Raw genomic sequence first — 26,048 nt, forward strand, 5'->3', positions numbered from 1 at the left:
CTGACCAGCTGCAGAGTCCCTTGGTCAGTCAACCACCATAGCCCACGCCCCGCCACACACCCTGGGCTTAACCCTGGACTGGACAGAGCTCAGTGGCCTTGTCTTATCGGGAGAGCTGAGGGTCTGAGCTGAGAGAAGTTAGGCTGGAGGAGTGGAGGGGAAGCTCTGTGGGAAGTCCCGGAGGCAAACTTGGGAGGAAGATTTGTGTCTTCTGGCCTGTGGAAAGCTCTTGCAGAGGATTAAGCCAGGGAGTGACCTGGCTGACGGGACTCATATTTTATGCATGTGCTCAGTTGCTAAGTCATGTCCAACTCTTTGCGACCCCATGGACTATAGCCTGCTGCGCTCCTCTGTCCATGGGATTTTCCAGGCATGAATACTGGAGTGAGTTGCCATTTCCTTCTCAAGGGGATCTTCTTGACCCAGGGATGGAACCGGTGTCTCTTGCATCTCCTGCATCGACTGGCAGATTGTTGACCACTAGCACCACTGGGGAAGCCCACAGGCTATAATGGAAGGTTAAAGTGGTGTTAGCAGTTGATTTGGAGAGAAGGGGGTCAGGCCTTGTCACTGATTGTTAATGAAGAGTAAGACGGGAGAGAGGAAGGTCAAGGACACCTCTCAGTGTGGTGCATAGAGGTGGGACTTGAGGAGGGGTTGACAGTGAAAAGAGCACATGCTGCCAGGGTTCGAATCCCAGCCTCGGCTCTTGTTGGGAACAGGACTTTGGGCCAGGGCATGTCGCTGCACCGTGTGCCTCACTGTTCTCGTCTGTGAGGGGGGGACGAGGCCGCCAGCTCTGCTATGGGGTTGTGGTGAATGTGAGTGGTGTCGGTGTCAGCAGTAGTCAGAGGGATGGCCCATAGCCGGTGCTGGGCAAAGCCGTCCTTCCTGCAGTACCCTCAGCCTCCCCAGACTTGGCTTCTCCGTTGGAATTGCCTGCCTACCCATCAGTTTCCAGATTCATGTTCTTGTCTGGCCTTGCTTTCACTTTCTTGCTGGGTTGAGTCCCTCGAACCTGAATCACAGGCGGTGGATGGAGCTTGGACAGCTGCGTTTCAAAGAAATTCCCCAGGTGGACCCAGCTGCTCCCTGTAAGGCAGGAACCCTGTCTCCTCAGAGCCAGTCCCCTGGGCAGCCCTGGGTAGATGCTTTTGGAATGAATGAACCATCGACCACTGTCTTGTCTCATTTTCTCACAGACAGATCCAGCAGGCTGGACTGATCCAGTTTCCAGAGCAGCCTGGTGCCAGGCTGGCTGCCTCAGAGGCACCCTGGGTGTTATTGGTGGTGGTGTGTCGTCAAAGTGCAGATTCCCAGGCTCAGTCTCGCGATTCTGATTCGGGAGCCCCGAGCGGGAGCCGAATGTGAGCCTGTGCATGGAGCCTGCTGCCTCAGGACACCTGTGGGCCCTGAGTGACGTGTCTTTCTGGCTGTGACACCCTGTGACTCTGTTAGGGAAACAGAAGGCCCTCGGCCTCAGCCACAGGCCCTGGCATGTCCTGCCCTGTTGGGTGAGGTTGACTTTCTCGGTGCCTGGTCACCAGGTGTGGTTTCTGGGTAGTGGCAGCGGCTGCTCCCCTCCTGCAGTCAGCCGGAATGAAAACACCTGGGCATTTTGAACTTGAGTGTCCCTCTGCTGCTACCCCAGACTGCACAAGAGCAAGTGTCTTTGTCACAGCTGATGCCCCAATGATTTGGGGGCCCTTGCCTCCAGTTTCCTTTGCTTTGTGGTCTCATTCTCCCTGCCAGCCCCTTGGGAGGGGGTGATGGGGAACAGCTGCTCTCACCGCAGCAGAGCACAGGGCTTGGGTGCCAGGCTTTGCGTCCGGAAGCATCTGCCCCTTCCCATTGTCCGTGCCTTTCTGGACACAGAGGAAGGCTTATAACCGGGCAGAAGGGCCCTCCTTCACTCCTGTTTCCCTGCCACCTGCAGGTTTTGGGTGAGTTTGTGGAAGGTGCGATCTTGCTCTTGACCTGTGCAGCCTCCTGAGCTGTAAAGGTCCCATTGTAGTGTCGCAAGCACCTCCTGGTTACTTCTGTGCCTGAGAAGTGGGAGAGGGTTCAGCAGCTGGCAGAGCCAGGTTGGCATCGGACATGTGACTTGGCTGGCCCAGTGCAGCTTGCTCACACCTCCTTGTTATTTCTTGTGTGCTTTGCGGGCGTGTGCCTCTCAGAGAGGAGGGCAGGGATTTGGAATCCTGGAGGGGATTTTTCAGAGCAGATCCAGGTCTCAGCCTCCGACCTGGGGATCAGCGGAGGGGCAAAGTGGGCTGTCAGCAGGTTGGGGCTGGTGGAGGGGGTGGGGGTGGCATGCTCAAAGCCTCATTTAGGGTGACCATCACTGGAAAGGTGACTTTTTTTGTGACTGTGGTCCAGGTGGCCAATTTACTGGCTCCTGAGGTCTCTGTGGTCTTGCCTTCTGGGTGGGTCTGGAATGGTTTCTCACCAGGTAGTTTTATATTCTCTGAAAGTGTTTCTCCCTCCTTCTTATCATGCTCCTGTTTGCTCAGTAGCCCAGTTCCCCACACTTCAAGTTCTGCCTCCCAGGCCCGTTAACCTAGCTGCCCTGGGCTCACTCTGTTCCAGCAGGGACCCTCTCTCTTATACCTTGCTCCCCGAGACCCCCAGTGCTGAATACAGTGTGGATTCTGGACTTCCTCACTGTGGGACCTCTGACAAGTTGCTAACCTCTCCTCGAGACCCTCTGCTTTTTTGTCTGTTTCTTGTAGAGGGGAGGGGATGTCAGCCTTTGTGGAGCACTGTGCTGTGCTCTTCACTGGCTCTATGTCATCAAATCCCCAAAAAAGCACCATGGAGCTGACACCATCACCATCCTATTTTGTAGTTGGGGCAGTGCTATGAAAATGCTCAGTTGCTTCAGTCGTGTCCAACTCTTTGTGACCCCATGGACTGTAGCTGCCAGGCTCCTCTGTCCACGGGGATTCTCCAGGCAAGCATACTGGAGTGGGTTTTCATGCCTTCCTCCAGGAGATCTTCCTGACCCAGGGATAGAACCCAAGTCTCTTGCATTTCCTGCATTGGCAGGTGGATTCTTTACCACTAGCGCCTCCTGGGAAGCCCATAGGTGGGGAAACCAAAGTACAAAGTAGCCCTTTCTGGGCTCTCAAGGCCGCCAAGTGGCAGAGGTCAAGTTAGAGTCCCTGTAGTCTTAACTTCAGAACTGACAGGCTTGTCTGTTTCTCTGTAGTGTGAATGTTTTCAGCATTTATAATATAGATCTTTCAGCAGCTTATGGTACATCGTGCTATTGTGGAAATATGGTGTCATGGAAACCTATCTCTCTTACATTTGACTTATGTTGACTGAACTGGAAGCTCTTAGAAGAAAGAAACAACCATTGAGGGATTCCCTGATGGCTCAGTGGTAAAGAATCCACCTGCCAGGAGACACAGGTTTGATTCCTGATCTGGGAAGATCCCACAGGCTGTGGAGCAGCTAAGCCCACGCACCACAATTATTGAGCTTGTGCTCTAGAGTCCGTGTACTGCATGCACTAGAGCATGTGCTCTGCAACAAGAGAAGCCTCTACGAATGAAAGGCTGGCACACTACAACTAGAGAGTGGCCTCCACTCACCGCAGCTAAAGAAAAGCTCACGCGACAGTGAAGACCCAGCATAGCCAAAAATAAATACATAAATTAATTTTGAACAAAGAAAAAGACACAGTCATTGAACCCTGCTCTTCCGCTTAAGTAAGTGTATATTCTGGAAGGGGTGGTGGCATGGAGATTGGGGTTGGTGAGAGCTGGCCCCACATCCTGTGTGCCCCACTTCCTGTAGGGCTGCCCTGCGTGGGAGTCCAAGGGTTACATGTCTGTGTGTTCCCTCTGTCCCAACCACTGACTTTACCTGAAGTGCGATTGAACACACCCCTACTCAGCACTGGGCTCTTCGAGGGAGGGGACACCCCCTCCCCAGAACCCACCTTCTCCAGGGGCCTTCCAGGGGAATTCTGGGTTCTGCAGGATTTCCCCACTAACTTTAGAAGTTGTCCTCCAGTGTCAGAGGCCACGATTGGTCCTTTCCTCTGTAGGACCTTTCTCAGCTGATACTTGGGGGTAAGAGCACAGAGATGGAGCTAAGATTTAGCCAGAGAGTTTTCTTGGGGGAATCAGGCTGCGTATTTACTCAGGTGCCAGTTGTGGGTTTGGGAAGTTTGGAGGCCTCGGTCCAGGAGTCAGATCCAGCTGTTCAGTCCCCGTGGTCCACTTTCAGCTGCTGGAGCTTGGCCAAGCTGCTGAAGCCCGTTTCCTTCTCTGTAACATGTGGCCAACAGTGTGCATCTCCTGGGGATGTCATGTGACTAAATGCAGGTATAGAATGGGTCCTTGATATATTTAATTCCAGGGAATTTTATATTGTCTTCAAGTGCCTAGATGTCATGAAACATTATATATAGTTGAGCTTCTCAGAGAAATCACCCCCTTTTTTGCAGGTGTTTTGAAGCACTCTTTGGGCATGAAGTATGCTGTATGTAAGCATTTGTCTCAGCAGAAAATGAATGATGGTGAGGCAAACCAGACTACCTTCCTTGAGCTGAGTTAGTGAGTGTGGCACGTGTCAGTTCTACGAAGCTCACTTTAATAATAAATGGCCTATTTGGTGAAGGATCAGGTCAGGAAAATGTTGCCCTGACCAAAGGATCCAGTTTTATTCCCAGATGGCAACATTAGCACAAGGTCTATTCTAGGGCCATTTTACGAGAATCATCTCCCTTTTGGACTTCTGTTAAGTAGGGTGTGGTGGAGATAAGCACACTTATTTTTGTGCTTTGCCCTGATTCTTCCACTCACTAACTCTGTGGACATGGGAAAGGCACTTAAACCTCTCTGTAAGACGGAGGTAAGAGCCTTTATCTTACAGCATTGCTGAGAAGGCTACACGGGATCAAGCATTTGAAGCCCTCCACAGGGTGCCTGGCATATAGGAAGGCTGCTGTCACCGTTGCCTGTGGTGAGGAGGAGGGCAGTGACGACCACAATGGCAGTGCTGACATGGTGCCAAGATCCTTGGGGAGCCTGCATGCCCTCCCTTGGATGAGCCGTGCTTGGGCAGTGTCCCCTTACAGTGGGCACACTGCTCTGACCTGTGTCTTACTCTCTCCTACCTTTGTGTCCTCTGTGAATACATGAGCATGCCCCCTATCAGCAAAAACAAACGGAGCGTCCATCAAAGGCATTGTTGGAGAAACTTAGAGGTTTTGTGAAAAGCAGGTTTTTCAAACTTTTTGTTGTTGTTGCTTTGGAACTATTTTATAGTATAAGGACTTACCCAGGAACCCTGGCATATGGATCCTATAGGACAGGAGATGCCCTGGTTGGAATCGCAGCACCCTCAGGCCTAAGGACAGGCAGCTAGGAGCTGGAAAGGACTTGAGCACTGGTGGTATCCCCATCAAACCCTCCTCCTAGGACCTGGGATCCGAGCTTCCACTGGGAAGACTGAGACTTGGGATGAGGACCTGAAAACTGACCCAGTCTCCTCTTCCTGTCTCCCCAAAGGAGCATGTGATGGAGGCCATTCGTGAGCACTGGAACCATGGCTGCCACCGGGGCATGCTCAGCTCGGCCTCTCCGTGCAGTTAAGCCATGTGGGGAGCCAACCACTGAAGCTGGAGGCTGCCTGGCCAGGGGCGAGTCCAGGATGTGTGTGATGATGGCGTTAGTCTGTTGTACCCATTCCATCATTGGGGCATCTTGACCTTGGGTCTAGAAATGTAACCCCGAGTCCTTGGGTCCCCAGCCTACATCTTCCTTTGAGAGAGTGACTTGAGGGCTCAGATGGGTACTGAGGGAGCTTGCTTCTTGAAGCCTCGCTTTGCTGTGATGCTGGGGGCAGCCAACTCCCACGAGGGCCACTTTATTTCTTCACGTGTGTGGCGATGGCCTCTGAGGTGCCCTGGGCCTGCAGCAAGTTTGTGTTCTCTTCCGTGAGAGTGGACAAGTGCAGATGGTTGAATTTGTTCTTTCATCCAGAGAGCTCGTATCCGTCAGTGTGCTCACAGTTGGGCCCCTTCTGCACCCAGTGGAGTCGAGAACACACGAGCACGTACCGGGATTTGGGTGAGGCGGGGAGCACGGCAGGAGCACCGGGGAGTCACTGGAGGACTGGGAAGCTTGTGGGGATGAGAGGGGTTGTTTACAAAGTATCCCTCTGAGGGTGGGAGTGGAGACCTCCTTTCTAAACTCTTGGCCTCCGACTCCCTACCCTCCAGGACCTCACAATGTCTAGCTTCCAGGAAGGATGGAGTAAATAAAATTCGATAACACTGATCTCTAACTGAGTGCATCTTCTTGGCTAAACGCTCGGGGTAGATTGTCTCATTTTGCCCAGAGGCGCAGAGCCTGCTGAGACCAGGTCCCACCCGTGGTTCCCTCCTGCGGCCGGGGGTTGCTGCACCCCTTGTAACTGTCCGTCTCTCCATTACTGCTCCACCACACTGTGTTGTAACCATCAGGGTTTGTTTTTTAAACTTTGAGACAATTTTAATAACCCCCCAAATACGTCAACTCTTTTTGTTCTTGTAAAACTGCTAGTGGTACAGATGTAACCAAAGCCCTCCTTAACCTCCAGCCAGTCCCACGTCTCTGCTCAGAGACTGTGTCCTGGGTAGTCTGCACACCCTGGGTACAGGCACTCCCATCCGTATCCACTCAGATGCTGCAAGACAGTATGTGGGAGGCCGAGGCTGTGCCGCCACGTCTGCCCCGCAGGACAGGGAGCTGTTTGGTATCTGAGTGCGGGGCTTTAAGGAAGGGACTGCATGGGCTCGAGCCAGCAGCCAGCGCTGTGGGTCATGGCATGATGTCAGTGTCATTATCTCCGCTTCAGTTTATCTCCGGCAGCCCTCGGGGGCGGCGGCCTTGTTTTCAGTCAAGGCCTCTGGGCCACATTCTTTGGCCATGTGAGAGGTGAGGTCATCAAGGGCAGGTGGCTCAGGGTGTTGTGGTCACAGCCCCCGTCGTCCAGCCCGTCTTCAACCCTGACTTTGGCTTCGGTCCTGAGGTTGCGGACAAAAGAAGGAAAAATGTATCCATCTCTCCCTGCTTTGATAAAAGCCTGGAGGACAAACCCTGACTGTTTGCTGATAAATGTTTATAACGCCCCCGAAAGCCAAGCATGATGCAGAGGAAGGAGCAGGTGGGCTTCTTCAAATCTCTCCAGGGGGTGTGTTCCCTTCTGAGGTCTGAGACTGAAAAATTATTTTGTGACGAGTCTTGATTTGTTACTTGTGTGTTGTGAAAGGTTTTTTTTTTTTCCTCCTTCTTAGTATATCTTTTTTTGGGGGGGAGCGGGGAATGTCACATATTTATGAAGCACCAACTGTACGCCTAACCCAACTTGGGTGGGGCGTTAAGGAAGCAGAGTGGGGTCTGGGTCAAGGGCACCATGGGCCCTGGGGTCAGATCACATGGGCTCAAATCCCATCCTCTAGTGGACTTTTGGGGCCTCGGGCAAGTTAATTGGCCATTCTGTGCCTCCTACTTAAAAGAGGGATCATGGTAGCACCCACTTCGTTGGGTGGGAGAAGAGGAAATGAGGTCATGCTTGAGGAGTGCTGAACCTGATGCATGTTAGGTGCTCAGCAAAGACAGTTGCATTATTAGTAGTTATTATGAACTAGCATTGGGTGCTCACATGCAGTCAGAAGTAGGAGAATTGAACAGGCAATCCTGAACAGGCAAGACCTGATTTCTGTTCTTGAGAGTTTGTAGTCTGACTGGGGAGACTAGATTAAGGTGCTTGTCACTGTTAGCAATTAATATGTGACATTAGCAATTAAGAGCAAATGGTATGGTTTGTATTGCAAGTCCTACAGAGGTTTAGGGGGAGTTCCTGGGGGGGCAGGAGTGGTGTGTCAGGTGGGTGTGTCCATGGCTGTGTCAGGTGAGTGACAGGAGTGAAGAGGAGACGGAGGACAGTGCAGCAGGGGTCAGGGGGACATTCCGGGTCTGTCTGGTGAACAGCTACTGGCAGGATTGGGGATAGTCAGGAAGTCAGCTGGGATCTGCTTCATCCAGAGGTGAACTGACACACACCTGTGGAGTGGAAATGCATGAGAGAGGCAGAGACACTGTTGCTGCTGCATTTGCTCCTTCTTCTTCTTCCTCTCCTCCTCCTCCTTTAGTTAGAAATGCATTCCTTGGATTTTCATAACTGTTGACTCCAATGGTGGGATGCAAAGTTGGGGAATTTAGCATGTCTGTATCTATATTGATTTATAGGAAACAAGCAGTGACCTTTTTGAGAGGACTATGGAAGACTCTAAGTTGAAGGTAACGGTCGAGTAGACCAACTTTATTTGGTTCTGCCCTTTCTGCAGACAAACTCATACAGCAAGTGCTCTTGTGTTTGGTGTCATCGATTCAGTGTTGTCTCGTGAGCGTCATCTTTGTTGCAGGTAGCTGTAGACCGTACATTCTTATACACTGTGAATTACCACCTTTTATTTCATTCATTTTACTGTTGATGAGCATTTGGATTTGCTTCTGGTTTGGGGCTGGAGGTGAGGCAAATAATGGCCCCTCAGAAGTTATCCATGACCTCACCCCTGGTTACAGGTACCATTCACTGGTAATACGTGTGACTGAGTTACATTATGTGGTGGAGGGACTTTGTAGGTGTGATTAAGTTAAGGGTCTTTTTTTTTTTTTTTTTTAAATATTTGTTTATTTATTTGGCTGCTCTGGGTCCTACTTGCGGCGCATGTAATCTTTGATCTTCATTGCAGCGCGCGGGACCTTTAGTTGTGCCACGTGAGATCGTTTAGTTGTAGAATGTGGAATCTAGTTCCCTGACCAGGGATCAAACCCAGGCTCCCTGCACTGGGAGCATAGATTCTTAGCCACTGATCTCCCAGGGAAGTCCCAAGTTAAGGGCCTTGATATGGGGAGATGATCTTAAAATCTCTGGGTGGGCCAGTGTAGATACAAGGATCCTTGTAAGAGGGATGCAGGAGTGTCTGGTAAGAGGATGAGCTGTGATGATGGAAGCAGAGGTGAGATAGGGTGCTCCACTGCTGGCTGTGAAGAAGAGGAAGGGGCTATGAGCCGAGGAATACATGGAGAAGCTGGAGAAGCAAGGAAGTGGATTCTCCTCTAGAACCTCCAGAAGGAGTGCAGCCCTGCTTGACCCATTTCTGACCTCCAGAACCATAAGATGACAAACAGCACTAAGCTGGTGATTGTTACAGCAGCAGAAGGAAACTAATACAGGACGTTGTGCATAGTACTGCTGAGAACATTCTAGATAATGTCTCATGGTCCATGCAGGTACCTGGGAGCAAAGGCAGGTTGAGTAGATATTGCCACCATCTTCCAGGGTGATTGGACCAGTCTGTGCTCCCACAAGCAGCAGACTGTTAGAGTTCTGGTTGCTTCACATCCTCACCAACACTTGGTCGTCCTGAGAAGAGATGCTTCTCAGGGAAGAACTAGCCAGATTTGGTGTCCAGTGGAAACCTTGTAGGAAGGTGATGCTGAGGAGATGCTGGTCACCACTGATGCAGCCCGCAGAGGAGGGGAGGTGGTGGTGCCAGTTTCTAGCTGGGGAGAATTAGGACTCCTCTTCCATGAAGGGACTGGCATAGCGAATGCTCAGTAGCTTTAGATTAATACAGAGCTTTCCGGCTAAAGAGTTGAAACAGCACGTATTTTCACGACTTGCTGATTTCTCAGGGTGAGTGGTGGGTCTTTTGAGGTGGAGGAAAGGCCTGCACTATTCCACCAGCCCCTCAGAGTTTGAACACTGCCCTCACTTAAGTGCCCAAACCTTAATCACAAGTTCATCACAACCTCTGCCAGCTCCAGTCACCTCAAAGGGGTGTGATCCCGCCTTTCCTGTGCAGCAGTGGGTGGATGAGAGGAACCTCTGCATGAAAGCCCTGAGCTTCCCGCCTGCAGGTAGGAGGTGCTGAGTCAGTGGTTTCTCTGGCCATTACCAGCAGCAGTACTGAGCACATACACTCCTGCAGAAGTTGGCAATTCTGAGTTCAGAGGAAGTGTTCAGGGGCCGAGTAGGTGCCTTGGGAGGGATCTGAGAATATCACCAGGGCATCCAGGATGGGTGAGGGCAGTCCCTCTAGAGACACTGTCTCCCCACAGCCCTGAGACTGCTTTTGAAAGTATTGTTCATTCATTCATACATTCAGCCAGGACTGAGCTTTCCCTTGCACATTATAATACCATGGTTAGGCACACAGTCCCCCAGAACAAATGCTTGGTTAAAGTCTGGCTTTGCCATTTGCTGTCTGTACAGCCTTTGACAAATCTTAACCCAGTTTTCCAATTCATAGAGTGAGGCAGCACCTGCCTCCTAGGGCTGGTGTGAGAATTTGCTGAGATAATCCATGTCAGTGTCTGTGCCTTGGGAATCCGTCAAGGCTGGGGTACAGAAATGGGTGTCCCAATCCCCGTCCCTACCTGCAGGCTGAAGAGTAGTGGTTTCTTGATGGCTCTGTACAGAAAACTTTCTTTAACACCAGGAGGTAAAGAGTAAAACCCAACCCAGAACTAGCAAGTGGGCCCATGGAGGGCAGGCTCTGACCTCATAGCTGCTGAGGAAACGTGACTTGGAGGAGAGTCTTCTGTTGGCATCATTTGTGATGCAGATGTCAAATCCTCTTGCAGCAGTTACTATGCTGCAGAAGAGCTTGCTACACTGAGCAGATGTGGCTTCCAGGCCGAGGTGAGGGGGACTGAGGTGTTTACAGCTGCAGAAGTGGCCACTGCTTTCTGTTCTGTCCCTTCATTGCAGGGATGCAGTGGCACCTCCAGGACTCTTGAGTTCAAGTCCCACTGCCTTCCATCTCTCCTCCTTCCAGGAGCCATTATCTTCCCTCTTGCCTTTTTCTGGGTCCCTCCATGATGCACAGGCCTCAGCTGAAGGAGTTAAACTCTGAGGGAAGCTAGCCAGAGCGTTGGCCTCAGACAGGGATCCAGATACTAAAAATATCTCATGGTGTGCTCTTTGCAAGTTAAAGAGCAGGGTTGAAGGCTGTGACTGGGGATTCTCCCCCAAACTGATTCTGTCCAATGCTTCATAGTGCCGAGGTCCCAGGTATCTGGTCCTGCTCACCTGGACCTGAAAGTTTATCCACATGGTACTTTGATCTGGGAGAAGGCCAGACTCACAGTAGAACACATGGAGGAGGGTGGCGCAGGGGGTGGGGAGGATTTGGCCAAGCTGCCTGTGATGCTCAGCAGTCATAACAGCTGATGCAGCGGAGCTGGGCCGTGACAGCACAGCATGAAGGTCATGGGTGTCAAAACTCTCCTGGACCCCTTTTGTCTAGGAGGCTCCAGGCTAGGGACCAGCACACTATCCCTCAACATGGTTTACACGGCCAGCTCTTCTTATGTTGAAACTGACAGCTGTTTCTTTGGTTACAAAGGAAGGAGCTGCTCAGTGTTCTGGCTGTGTTGTAGAAAGAGAATATGTCTTTTAATGCTAGAGCCACACCTGGAGTGGTGAGGAGTGCAGCTCCTGAAACTGGAAAGGGAACCTCTGAGTTGTATCTCAGAGTCACCCTGGGACAGGTGCTCAGGAGGTGGAATAGTGGGTGGAAACCTCCACCATCGGAATGTTCTCCCTTAGGTCTGTCACTCTATCCCTGTCCGTTAGCCTCTGTTGCTCCTCAGCGCAGACTAAAATCCTTAAATGTGGGTATGGTGCACATTCAGATGGCATTTTACCATCCTGAGTAGTTGTTTCGTGAAGTGAAGCTCACAGCTCATACTTGTGGGTCCCAGCGTTCCTGACTCCATACCACGTGCTCTGCCTTCAAGACATTTCACACGGGAAGCGATTACATGCTCATTAACACTTCTTCATCCATCAAACACTGATGGAATACCTATTTGAAATGATGTGTGGTTTTACCAAAATTGTGACCCAAAGTAATTTGGCCTCACCTGTCTCCATAGACACAGACTGTCCCAAGCTCCAAATAACCAAACCCACCCTCCGAAGGGCCCCAGTGGAAATATTTAACCATAGTGTCAACTTGATGAGAGTTAGTCAGCCATAGGAACAAGACCCAATAGAACTTAAAGTTTTATTAAACTTAAAGTGACTGAAAGAATAAAGACATTTCTCTCAAAGATAGTAGTTCCAAGTTCAGAGGGCACCTGTGCTCCATGCAGAGTCACAGGCCCAAGTGCCTTTTATCTTGTTGTTTTGTTATTTCCAAGTGCATTGTCATCATCTGCATGGTCAGAACTGAGTTCCAGCCAGTGGAAAGGATGAACAAGGCTTGCCCATGTCTTGACACCTAGATGGAGAAGAGAAACATATCACATCCTCTCATATTCCGTTGGAACTCATACCTGGCTGCATGTAGCTGCAAGGATGCCTAGGAAATGTAGTCCCTGGTAAAACTCATATAACCCACGGGTGAAAGGGAGAAGAGATTTTGATGGACACTGGGCAGCCTGTGACATATTCCTTTTGTATGTATTTAATGCATCTCTTTGTGTTAACATAAATGCACCCAGGTTATAAATGTTGGTTATTTTGCTTTTTCAGAAAGAAGACCTGGATCTACGACACAGCGTCTATGGACAACTCCAGAGTAATGAATCAGTGTGTCTTTAGAGGAATGGAAGAAAACAAAGAAAGGTAAAGATTTCTTTAAAAATTAAAGTTAAAAAAAATTCTTACAGGCAACAATAAGAGCAGTTCAGGACTTTTTATTAGTCAGTGGAGGCCATCAAGAATTTGGAGATAGCAAAACTTCCACGCGTCCCCTTTTCATATCTTGAATTCCTGACACCAGAGGAAGGATACATTTGTCAAGTATGAGGGAATTTTTTCCAAAATTTAGAAGGAAGAGTTGGTATATAGCACTGATATGGTCCAGAATTAAATATCTGATTCTAAAAACCAAGGACACTCATTCCAAGAAATAACGGGCTTATGCTTAGATGTGTTGTTTCTGCATTTGCTGGTGGTGAATGCAGAGGAGGTGAAGGCAGACCCTTAAGCGCTTGGCAGTTACATCTTCTCTTGAAGTCATCATCTCTTCCTCTTCCTTCCACCTCGTCTTTTTTTGTTCCTTATAAATAAATGCATTAGTTTAAATACTCAAGAAATGCATGGATAAGTTTTCCTAGTTAATAAAAGTGAAGTCTCCATTGAGCCTCCCCCCAATTTCATTGCTTGCACATACCCTACTCCTGTCTTTCCCAGAAGTAACCACTGTGAGCTACTTTGTGAATTTCCTTCCAGCACTTTCACGAGATGTCTGTGTGTGTTAGTCGCTCGGTCGTGTCTGACTCTTTGCGACCTCATGGACTGTAGCCCTCCAGGCTCCTCTGTCCATGGAATTCTCCAGGCAATATGCATAGGAAAAAAAGTCATTCTTTCCTTCCTTCCTGTTCTTTAAAAACAGTCTGTCATACTGTGCTTGCTGGTCTATTCTGTACCCTTTGTAAAACATTCAGTAGTATGATTTTAAATGTTTTCAATACAGTACATGTGAAACTACCTTGGTTTGCTGCAAAGTGAGTATTGGGTCCATGGCACGAGCATCTCAGTGTTTTCCTGTTGGTGGTGGGTGGGTGGCTTCTCTTTTTTGCTTTTAATATTAATAGCGGTGCTTTGATGCACTTTCCGGTTTATGCCTCCAAACACATGGGCAGGCATGTTGGTTACTGATGAGTGAAGTTGTTGGGCCACCCCATGAATGAGTTTAAGATCTTCATAAATATTGCCAGATCATTCTCTAAAAAGCACCACTTACCAACAGGATACCAGATTTCCTATTTGCTCACCTCTCGCCACACCTCAGTTCTTCATGCTCTTTGATTTTTGCCAGTCTGACAGGTGAACAATGGTATCTCTTCATGGTTGTAATTTCCTCCCCCTTCTCTTTACTCTGGGGAAGTTCATCTTCTCAGGTCTCTCCATTTCCCAGTGGCCCTGGCAAGCGTCAGTCCTTACAGGACTCAGTGACTATCCTGAGGCCCAGGGTCCCTGGGCAACCCGGGTCTTTCTCAAGAGCAGACACCTCTCTGTTTCTCTTCTGAAAAGCACCCAAGTCTGCTCTTCCAGGACCGCTCATCCCAGGATCACCTGCGTCTCTCCAGATCCTGGCAGGGGTTGCTGGGAGAGCCTTGCTTTGGATTTCCCTACTCAAATGGATTCATCCACTACCATCACCATCATCCTTGGCAACAATCAGAGTGTTTAGTCTGTGTCTGGCTCTGGGTGGATCACTCGGGTTACTCATTGAATTCTCACCACAGCCCTGTGAGGTAGGGAGTTATGTTGTTACCCCCATTATGTCCATTAGGTGACATGAGGACAGAAATTGATTCATAAACAACCCAAACAACAAGGGAAAAATGAACAAATACCCTATCTTGCCATGGAGCCCCAGCTCCTACCTATTGCTCTCACTTTGAGTGACAGACAGACGCACGCTTGCTAAGTGTCGAGTTCTTCTGTGGCCATAGCTTATGGACCACATGGAGCCATCAGGCCCATGTTCATGGTGGCCTTGACCACACTCAGGGGCCTTCCCAGAGGAGAGTGTAGAAGTGGAGAGTGTGTTTTGGGTTTTGTCTGCCTCCAGCATATGAACGTGGGCTCTTGCCTTTCACTAGCCCCTCTGCTCTGGTGTATAGCTGGGGGTAATGGTCCCATCCGTGTTCGTCCAAAATACCTCCCTGGTAAGGGGCTTTCAGGGTGAGCCTGTTTGTCGTGGGAATGAATCTACTTGATGAGGATAAATAAGCCCACTGAGCTGTGGCCAGAGAGGAGGTTCTTCTCTTGCCCCCATAGACCTGATTAGTTATCCTCCCTAAAATGTTTAACTTTAGAGCTTCTCCTTAAAGCAGGCAGAGGGAAGTTTCAGAGGTCCTCCTGAGCCCCAGCCCCTGCCCCCGACTCCCCATAATGTTTCAGAGACGTAAGCATGCAGAGCCGGCAGAGGTCCTAGGCTCACTGTCTGGTTTCTTCTTCATCAGGACAGTGTGGAGCAGTCAGGCCTGGAGGGGAAATGATTGTCTGAGTTCACACAGACAAGCCTGGTCTCAGGCCTGCAGGGGCTGGGGCTCTGGCTCTTTACACAACATTGCAGCTACTTATGTGATTATTAGGAGCGCTTGTTCACAAAATTGATTTTATTAACTGATAATGCCTTGAAGGAAACCAGCCCATTGATTAGGTAATTATTCATTCAGTGGGAATCTATGAAATATAAATGTGTGCACCAGAGACAGCAACTTAAGTAAGATGAATTCTCAGGGAATTCAGGGTTGGAAAGAGTGGGCTTTTGCACACACAATGAGCAGTGGTTAAGTAGAAAATTTTAATTCTTCGTTGGTCGATGGGGATAATAATAGTACCTCCTGCAATGTCGTGTCCTGAGTTAGTCATACTAAGGCACCTGGCCTGGAGTAAGCCCCCAGTTAAGGCAGCTGTTTTCGTTTTTATTTGTTTATATTTAATCCCACATAGTGCGAGGAGCCTAGGAAGATTTTTCCATCAGAAGATTGATACAGCCAGACTTGTGGTTTAGAAATGATAATCCATTGACATGATTTTTTATCCTATACGTTATCATCTTTTGAGTATCTACCTTACTTAATAGACTGTGAACTCCATGGGGCCAAGTCTTGGCTGTTTTGTTCACAACTGTTTACCCAGTGCTCGACAGGCAGTAGGTGCTCACTGATATTTCTGGACTGACGAGTGTAGGGGTCAGGTAGTGGTAAGAGGTGGACCCCGGATCCTTGAGGTGAGGTGCTGTCACAGAATCGGCCACGGAGAAGGACCTGAGCTCACCTGGAGCCAACCCCCGGTCCCCAAGGAGAGGGGCTCCCTGGAGGTCCTGCCCACAGACTTCACTCCTTTCTGAGGGGATGTCGTTTTGCTCCTGAGCTTTATGGATATTTTGTCTTTCAAGCAAGTGACTTTTTTGTGGAGAGACCTAGTCCCACAGCATTTATTAACTGAGCAACCATTACTTGTCACTTGTACTTCTGGGTGCCAACTCACAAGAACACATGCTTTCTAGAAGAGGAAGCCCTGGGAATGCAGTTTGCTGCTGCCATCGGTAATGTGGGGGGGATAGCGCCTCTGTGCCTCTGTTTTCTCAGCTGTGCAGTAGCGGAGTTAGGCATCCGGAATTTCTAATCTTCAAGAGGATTTTGAGGGGAGAATCCCTTGCTCTTCACATAAGTCCTTCATACATATGGACTTGTGATAGCTCCTTGAAATGGATAGAAGGTTAGGACTCAGCCCATGCTGGAGAAGTGGAAGGTTTTCATTCATTGATTCATCATGTGTCAGTCAATCAGTGAACCTCCCATCCTTGCTTAGCAGCCCTAAGCACTTTCGGAAAATGTTCAAATAAGGGGTTACTCTTTGTTTGCAGGGCCTGTCACTCTCAGGTTGTACAAATGTGTATCACTTTGATGAAAATAAAGATCTTTTCTGGGTCCCTCATTTATTCCGGGGTGTTTTGAGCGCCTCCTTTGTGCTGGCTTGGCTGCTTTACTGACTTGTCTGGCGCAGCGACACTCCACCTCTAGTCCAGGGCCCTGCGCACAACAAGCTCTCAACCTGTGAGCGGCTGTAGTGGACTGAACTGGCTACAAAACAGAATGGTTTTTCTTTTTTTGTTGGCCGCAACTTGCGGCAGGATCTTAGTTCCCCAACCAGGGATTGAACCTGTGCCTCCTACAGGGGAAGCATGTGGTTCTTAACCACTAGTGGAAGTGGAAGTGCCAGGGAGACCCCCAGGATGATTAGTGGATGCATCACAGCGTGAAGGGCTGTATCCAGAATTGAGGTTTGCTGTGCGCTGTGTTCTGTTTCCACGATCTAAGGGTAGGCTGCCTCTAGAGCCCTCACCTTAGACAGGTTAGTGGCACCGTTTGTTGTTAGTTGCTGTCTTCTTGATCTGCTTATCAGCTTCCATCTTGTGCTTTAGGCAGAAGCTGTTTTGGTCACTGATTTTTATGAGCTCTTTGTTCACCGCCCAAGGGCTGTGGGGGCCTGCTCAGCTTCCTCCACCTCCAGAAGTTCAACTGCTTACCTTGAGCAGCTGGTGTCTGCACTGTGCGTGTGTGCATGCTCAGTTGGTAAGTCATGTCTGACTCTCTGTGACGCTATGGACTGTAGCCTCCCAGGCTCCTCTGTCCATGGGATTCTCCAGGCAAGAATATTGGAGTGGGTCACCATTTCCTCCCCCAGGGGATGTAGGTCCTGCTGCTGCTAAGTCATTTCAGTTGTGTCCAACTCTGTGCAACCCCATAGACGGTAGCCCACCAGGCTCCCTCGTCCCCGGGATTCCCCAGGCAAGAACACTGGAGTGGGTTGCCATTTCCTTCTCCAATGCATGAAAGTGAAAAGTGAAAGTGAAGTCGCTCAGTCGTGTCCGACCCCCAACAACCCCGTGGTCTGCAGCCTACCAGGCTCCTCCGTCCCTGGGAGTTTCCAGGCAAGAGTACTGGAGTGGGTTGACCTGTGTCTCTTGCATCTCCTGTATTGGCTGATGGATTCTTTACCACTAGCACCACCTGCGGAGAAGGCACTGGCAACCCACTCCAGTCCTCTTGCCTGGAAAATCCCATGAACGGAGGAGCCTGGTAGGCTGCAGTCCATGGGGATGCTAAGAGTCAGACCCAACTGAGCGACTTCACTTTCACTTTTCACTTTCATGCATTGGAGAAGGAAATGGCAACCCACTCCAGTGTTCTTGCCTGTAGAATCCCAGGAATGGGGGAGCCTGGTGGGCTGCCATCTATGGGGTCACACAGAGTCGGACACAACTGAAGTGACTTAGCAGCAGCAGCAGCACCAGCACCACCTGGGAAGCCCCTGAGAAGCTGGAGACCCAGCAAAAGGGAGAGTAACCCCTCCTGACCAGAGACACTAGCCTTCAGTCTCAAACTCAGCAGCCCTGTGACCTTGAGCAAGGCACTTCACCTCTCCAAGGTGTCTTCTGGAGTTTCTGTCAGCATCTCTCACGGTCTGCTCCTCAGAACATGATTGCCTCCAAACATTAATAAGCACCGAAGTGGAAAATGGGGCCTGTTGTCAAACTTGTTCAGCCATTGCTGACTTCGGCTCAGACAAGTGTGACCTTCCTCATAGGACCCAGCAGAGCAGTGCATGGAGGGAGGGGAGGGTGTGCGGCCCCCGCCACCTACACCTGCTGTTGCACGGATCACACTGGGGACACGCCCAACTGGAAGATCTTGAAGCTTCTTCCCAGTGCTGCAGTGATGTCCCTGGGACAGAGAGGCATAGATGCTGGATATTTGAATGCTTTAGTGTTTGTTTTTTTTTTTTTTTGATAGGAACTTTAGAATAGTATTGTAGGCAAAAGATGGATCAAAAGCCTGCCAGTGAGTGAGTGGAAAAGTGGAAGGGCCAGCTGTCTTCATGCCTGTTTTTATTCAGGCAGAAATTTTTCTGTGCAAAGAACACTCAGCTGCAGTTTGAAAAACCAGTGTGCAGCATCTGCTCTCCCTCTCCTTGATTTTGTGACCTTGGGTGTCTCTCCTCTCTCATATCGCTTATTGGCTTAAAAGAATGGTTGGTTGGTTGATGACTTTTCTTTTCAATCCTAAAATTTTAGATGTATATATACATATGTATATATATTTAATTAAAAATTTTTTTTGGCTGCCCTTGTCGCTGTGCGTGGGCTGTCTCTAGTTGAGGTGAGTGAGTGCTACTCTCTAGTTGGGATGATCAGGCTTCTCTTTGCAGTGGCTTCTCTCGTTGCAGACCACAGGCTCTAGAGCGTGGCTCAGTGTTTGTGGCACATGGGCTTAGTTGCCCTGCTGTGTGTGGAATCTTCCCAGACCAGGGATCAAACCCTTGCCCCTGCATTGGCAGGTGCATTCTTAACCACTGGACCGCCAGGGCATCTGGTATATTGCTTGAAACAGCTGAAAACCTTTGTAAGTCACTGAGGGCAGACTTGGTCTGTGTTGACTCCTCAGGGCGGTGCCTGGGATAGAGTCATCACTCACTAAACATTTGTTGCATAAATATGAAAACAGAATACACTCCTTATTACATTCATTGGCATAAGCCCAGAGACAGGTTATTGTTAAATGAGTGTTAAGGTAATTGAGTGAGTGATCTTCTCTGAGACACATGAAGACCCAGGGATGTTATTTTACAGATGAGATGAGAAACTGACACTTTGGGAGGCAAAGTGGAAAAGCCAAGACCCAGATTCAGCCTCCTGAGCCTCAACTTCTGCTTTGTTGTGGTTTTTCCCCACTAAATCATCTTTCTATGTCCTTGATGTGGTTAGAGGCATTAATTAGGACAGCGTCCTGAAAGATCTGCTGTGAAGACACTGAAAAAGCTCTTCAGTTCTCCAGGGAGCCTGGCTAGTTCTCTACATGGAAAATTATAATAATATCTTCCAATTCTGGGCACCTCTTGAGGGGCTTTTTATGTGTATTGGCTCCAAACACCACAGCAACTGAGCAGGATTCACATTATCTGCCTCCGTTTTACAGGTGAAGGAGCAGTTTTAAGTACCTGCCCCAGTGTCGCAGGTAATTGTTGGGACACCTGTGTCTTTGATGCTCTTAAGGGAGAAAGCCCCTGGCCTTCTTGCCATTCCCCCTGTTTCTCATCTGACTGGGACCCTCATCGTACCTTGTCCTTGCAGGTGAGTACTTGGAGCCCCCCTGCAGGATGGGGAGGGGTTGCTGTGGCTGCCCCAGGGGTGAGACTGGGCTCAGCCAAGGGAATCCATTGAGGTGCAGACGGTGGGCATTTGAGTTTCATTGGTAGCCCATCAACATGTTCCTAATTCCAGGCAGTCTCTTCATAATGGGTCCTAGTGATGGGGGAACTCCCAGGAGGATGTTAGACAAAGTGGTGACAATCCTTGGCCCGGTTGTTGAAGTTTGGATAACAGTGGTATTTAGGTCATAAAGTTGATGCGAAGGTTCAGTCTGGTAAGAAGTCCCTCACTTGAGGTCACTGGGCACCTGGTTAACACCTGGCGCATGGCCTTAGTCTGTTATCAGCCTGTAAATCATTCTCCTACCAACTGCAGAACCAAGGGGGAGACATCAGAACACATGCCCTCTACTTTTCTATAATGATCCTTATGGTGATCACCTTGGAAAATTTGTTCAGCAGTTATTTGAGTACCTACCATGTGCTCAGCTCTGTCAGCACGCTGGGAATGCAGTCAGATCTGGGCCTTGCTTCCAACATGGAAGGAGAGATGAATGTCTGTAATAGGAGACAAGCAGGGTTAAGGAAGGGCCTAGCAGGGTCTGGCACACAGTGTGCACCTGGGAAGTGCTTAAAAACACTCAAATTGAAAGGGACTCGGATGGGCACCGCACTTGAAAGTGGTACCAGGAAACACAGTGCACAAGTCTGGCAGGGGACGCTCACCCAGCCCTCGCCCTGCAGATGGACGGTGACACGTGAAAGGCAGCACCCGTCCTGATGCTGAGTCCTCGCTGGGTGGGGCCATGTGCGTCAGTCTCCCTCCTGGGAATCTGATAAAAAAAAAAAAATTCCTCCCAGGCAAGAGCGTGGCATATTTGCTGGAGGCAAATCGACCAAGAAGAATCAGGCTTGGAGAGCTGTATGAAGCTGGGGGTGGGGACGTGAACCCACAGTGGTTGAAGTGCTCACCGTACCTCACAGAGGTACAGAACTGTCATGATGCATTTATGGCTCGTGTTGGGTGTTCTCTGGGTTTTGAGTGGAGGGAATCTTAAGACACTGTCTCTAGGTGGGGAAGAGCGTGGGAACCCGGGCAGGCTCCCTGTGATCACGGTTTGGACTCGAGCTGCTTGTGGCCTTTGTCCCACCCTGTGCAGGGCTGTGTGCACGCGAGCCGGAGCCAGCGCCTTCTGTAAGGATGGGGGTGGATCGAGGGCCTGCTGTGTGCCAGGCGCTGCCCCAGGCTCAGGGCTAGATCTGTGACTGGTTGTGTTGCCCATAAGGAAACTGCCCGGGGAGGTGGTGTGCCTGGAGGTTACGCAGTGAGTTTGTAGCAGAAGTGGAAATAGAACCTGGGTGTCCTGTAGCCGTGGATGATGGCAATTAATGGGGCTGGGTCAGCGCCCAGTTGTCTTTTGGGAGGTTGTCCTCGTGATTAGGACTGAGGACCTTTCTTTATTCGTCTGTCAATTTGAACAAGTAAGAAAAGTTTTCACCCTTTCCCTCATTTCCCTCCTTGCTTTCCTTACTGTCCCCATTTCCACAGGTGCCTGCGGTCCTTCCTCATTCTTTCGGCACCTCCCATACTCAGGATTTTTCCAAGGCAACTCATTTTCTTACCTCCCCCACCCCATCTTGCTACCACTTTAGTTTTCATAGTTTATGGGTTTTTGCCAAGTTTCAGTTTTCCACATTGTTGTAATCATAGTAGTTTTATGATACTTCTCACTTGTGTCAATCATTTTTTTGTTACATGGTCTTCATGTGCATTCTTTTCTAAGGGCTGTATAATAGCTCATTCATGTAACAAATATTTCTTGAGTGGCTGCTCTGTGCCTGGCCCTGCCCTACAAATGAATGAGCAGGAACTCGATACTGCCCCTGCCCACATGGAGTTTCTAATTAGCGGGAAAGTCAGCCTTTAATATCACAGTCACTTGGGCAGAATATTCTGTTATGTTATGTGATGGTGTTGTGAGTGAGTTTTAATAACCTGTTTTGTACTCCCTAAAGCAAGTAAAGGGGAGTTTCACCTCTCTAGTGACATCTGAAAACACTTCCTGGGGTGGAGGGGGTGAGCATTCCAGGGAGAAGGCACACTTTTACTGTTGTGGAAAATTCTAAAAAAAGTATAAAACTGTCGGTCATGCAAAAAGAATATTGTGCTTTGGATAGTAGGCGTATTTTAAGTTCTGAAACAATGAAGATCTAATCACTTGTGAAAGACCTAACAACTCCTTTCTTTGTGTTCTTTATCTTTTTATTATAATATGTTATCAAAGAAACTAAGTTTTATCTTGTATTTTTTCCACCCAACTGTATATATGGAAAATTTGTAGCCCTACAGAAAAGTTAACAGACTTTTTTTTAGCCTAGATTTTATTTGAACATTTTGCATCATTACTGTCTGTGTGTGTGTGTGTATGTGTACACATATATACTTTTTTTCCCCCCACTTGGAAATCCACTGCAGACTACCTTTAAATACCTTGACCTCTAACTCTTAAAATAGGGCAGTCTTCTTCATATTCACCCACTGTTACCCAGCTCTGCAAATTAGCAATAATTTTAAAATGTCTTTTTTTAGTGTCAGTTCTCTTTATTACGTATTTTGTATATATGCATAAGTTCATTCCAGTGTTTGGGCTTAGTACATGATTCTAAAATGAGGAAGTGAAGATTTTCCCTGTGTCAATGGGACAAGTCCCAATAGTTTTAAAAATTCTATCATGAGGTTACATGAACATTGCAAACAAGAAAATAAATCCTATTTCGAATACTAACTTGAAAGCCAAGGAAGTATATAAATTCCCATAAGTAAAATCTATTCATAGGTGTTTACAAATGGCAGGAGATCCAAAGGCCGGCAGTACTTCACAAATGCATCTAATGAAGCATGTAGAAACTCAAGACAGATGATCTGCTTCCCATCTTTTGTTCATGTGGTTTTTGTCACATAGGCAAATGTGAGTATAGGATGTCCTTGTCCTTTCAGTGGAAAGGGTGGTGCTGCTCAGCATGAGGTAAAGATAACCCAACCTAGGCAACCTTTCACCTCCAGGTGAGCCGGAACACCTTTCCCCTCCCTTAGCACCATGTCATAAAGAGACATTGGCTTTTATCAGCTGTATTTCAGAAAATTGTTTTTAAAAGCTGGTACACTTTCTTCAAGGAGGTTCATCTCAGAAGCCTGGTGCACAGAACCATTTTAGGATTGAGGGAAGAGGTGGGAGTAGATTTAGGGAACACGAGTCAGATGTCACTATTATCATTCAGAAATGCACTTGGTACTTCTCTTATCCTTCCAAACACATCTCTCTCTCTCTTCTTTAAAAAATCTGTGTTCAGTATTAATTTTACTTCTTTGATTATTCTAGTCCCTTTTTATTTAGCTGAGGCCTATAACATCTTTAAATATCCAGACCATATTCAAATTTCCTTAGCTTTTTCAAAACATTTTTTATAGCTCATTCCATTTCTCTTCCTTCCCACCCCACATCCAGGGAGCATTCCTGGCTGAAGCACTGCATTTGGTTCTTATATCCCTTTAGTCCCCTTTAATCACGGTGCTAGTAGTGAAGAATCCACCTGCCAATACAGAAGACATAAGAGATGTGGATTCGATCCCTGGGTTAGGAAGATCCCCTCAAGGAGGAGATGGCCACCCACTCCAGTATTCTTGCTGGGAGAATCCCATGGACAGAGGAGTCTGGCCGGCTACAGTCTGCGGGGGTCACAGAGAGTCACACACGACTGAGAATCTGAGCACGAAATCCTCTGGGAAGGTCATGTACACCTGCTGTATTTAAAATGGATAACCAATAAAGCCTATTGTATAGCACAGGTAACTCTACTCAGTGTTATGTGCCAGCCTGGATGGGAGGGGGGTTTGGGGGGACAATGGATACTTGTATATGTATGGCTAGGTCCCCTCACTGTCCACCTGAAACTATCACAACATTGTTAATTGGCTATACCCCATTATAAAATGTTTTTGGTGTTAAAAAAATATTCAGTTTGTAGGGTTGGGAAAATCCTTAAAGAGATGGGAATACCAGACCACCTGACCTGCCTCCTGAGAAACCTGTATGCAGGTCAAGAAGCAACAGTTAGAACTGGACATGGATCAACAGACTGGTTCCAAATCGGAATGGAGTATGTTAAGGCTGTATATTGTCACCCTGCTTATTTAACATATATGCAGAGTACATCATGCAAAATGTTGGGGTGGATGAAACACAAGCTGGAATCAAGATTGCTGGCAGAAATATCAATAACCTCATATACGCAGATGACACCACCCTTATGGCAGAAAGCGAAGAACTGAAGAGTGTCTTGATGAAAGTGAAAGAGGAGAGTGAAAAAGTTGGCTTAAAACTCAACATTCAGAAAATTAAGATCATGGCATCCGATCCCGCCATTTCATGGCAAATAGATGGGGAAACAATGGAAACAGTGACTTTATTTTGGGGGGCTCCCAAATCACTGCAGATAGTGACTGCAGCCATGAAATTAAAAGATGCTTGCTCCTTGGAAGAAAAACTATGACCAACCTAGACAGCATATTGAAAAGCAGAGACGTTACTTTGCCAACAAAGGTCTGTCTAGTCAAAGCTATGGTTTTTCTAGTAGTCATGTATGGATGTGAGAGTTGGACTATAAAGAAAGCTGAGTGCTGAAGAAGTGATGCTTTTGAACTGTGGTGTTGGAGAAGACTCTTGAGAGTCCCTTGGACTGCAAGGAGATCCAACCAGTCTATCCTAAAGGAAATCAGTCTTGAATATTCATGGGATGGACTGATGCTGAAGCTGAAACTCCAATACTTTGGCCACCTGATGTGAAGAACTGACTCATTTGAAAAGACCCTGATGCTGGGAAAGATTGAATGCAGGAGGAGAAGGGGACAACAGAGGATGAGATGGTTGGATGGCATCACCAACTTGATGGACATGAGTTTGAGTAAACCCCTGGAGTTGGTGATGGACAGGGAAGCCTGGCATGCTGCAGCCCATGGGGTTGCAAAGAGTCGGACACGACTGAGTGACTGAACTGAACTAAGGGTTGGGATTGGATCTGAGGACTTAAAGAATCTGTTTTTCTATACATCCATCCATCTATCCATAAAACCAACATTTTATTATTGAACCCCTTCTGCGTCTGAGAAGGGGATGTTCAGGTTTGGGGAGACAGCGATGAATGAAGCAGATATGGTGATCCTTGTCTTGATGGACTTTACCTTTTGGAGAGAAAGTCTGTGTAAACAGACTATAAACTGACAGACGTGTGAAGCAACATTAGCTGATGACGTATTCTGTGAAGAAAAATAAAATTAAAGGGATAGAGAATAAGACAGGATTTTAGGGAAACTGGGAGGGATTTTTTCAGAGAATATCATTTTAGCACAGACCTGAGTGTTCAGACAGCAAGCCCCATAGCCTTTTTAGGGAAACTCTTGGCAGGTGGAGAGAAGCATATGCACAGGCCCAGGGGCAGGACAGGGGCTGAGATTTGTGAGGAACAGCATGCAGGTCAGTTCCCGTAAATGTGTGTTGGTCAGTGTGACCAGCCTTGTTACTGTGAGGTCACATCTTGAAGAATGGGTCTCCTTGCTCTGAGCTGGATGGGAGAGGGACCTACTAGGCTTGGCTAGGTGACAAGTAGGCCATCTCAGGAGGTGGGTTCCCAGTCACCAGAGATTGTTGAGCCAGAGCAAGATAAGTATCTTTTTGACAAGGGCCTTGTTTGGTTTGGGCTATCTGTGTATTTCAGGCATTCCACCAAAATCTGCACAAACAGAGAAGGGGGACTAGGACAGCACAGAGGAAGGAATCTTTGTTAGAATAATCATTTACTTTGGCCAGATCACCATCATATTTTCATGTTTGGTTTTTTTTTTTTGGTATATAGAAAAGCTGTTGATAAATAACATCTTTTATTACTGTTCACTAATATGAAATAGTCCTACCTTTTAAATAGTTTTTATAGGTTTTAATAGTTTTTCAGATCTTATTTATTTTTTCGCTGTTATTATTGGGAGGAGTTTTTCCGGACATATAATCACATTGTCTGTAACTCAATAAAATTTTGCTTCCTCTTCCTTTCAAATTGGTAATTTTTTTTTGATTGTCTAACTACGTTAGCAAGTGCTTCCTGAGTAATGTTAAACAGTGGTGAAATCTCAGGTCCTTCTTACCTTATACTTCAGTGGTGGAGCTCTAACCCTTCCCTCAAAATGTAATGTTGGCTTTCAGTTTGACCTGTGGAGCTCTTGAGGAAATTCCCCTCTGTTCCTATCTTGTTAAGAGGTTATTTTCCCCTTTAAAAGTCAGGAATAAATGTTGAAATCTAACAAGATT

The 26,048-nt window shown here is 48.1% G+C and overlaps 1 protein-coding gene across 7 annotated transcripts in view; it reads left to right on the forward strand.

The window, feature by feature from the left end:
• Positions 1-26,048, forward strand: part of ARHGEF3 (Rho guanine nucleotide exchange factor 3) — a 331,638-nt gene that overhangs the window by 40,722 nt on the left and 264,868 nt on the right. For 5 of the 7 annotated variants that reach the window (XM_081524828.1, XM_081524827.1, XM_081524826.1 and 2 more), the window contains exon 2: positions 12,550-12,642. In XM_081524828.1, the coding sequence (XP_081380954.1) occupies positions 12,581-12,642 (62 nt within the window). In that variant the 5' untranslated portion in view covers positions 12,550-12,580. Of the gene's footprint in view, positions 1-12,549; positions 12,643-19,517; positions 19,673-26,048 lie in introns of all 7 variants that reach the window. The other 2 variants (XM_081524824.1, XM_081524825.1) reach the window with 1 other exon arrangement.

The sequence above is a fragment of the Giraffa tippelskirchi genome, chromosome 9, assembly GCF_054371585.1.
Source record: "Giraffa tippelskirchi isolate mGirTip1 chromosome 9, T2T-mGirTip1v1.2.pri, whole genome shotgun sequence".
In the NCBI taxonomy this organism is placed as follows: Eukaryota; Metazoa; Chordata; class Mammalia; order Artiodactyla; family Giraffidae; genus Giraffa; species Giraffa tippelskirchi.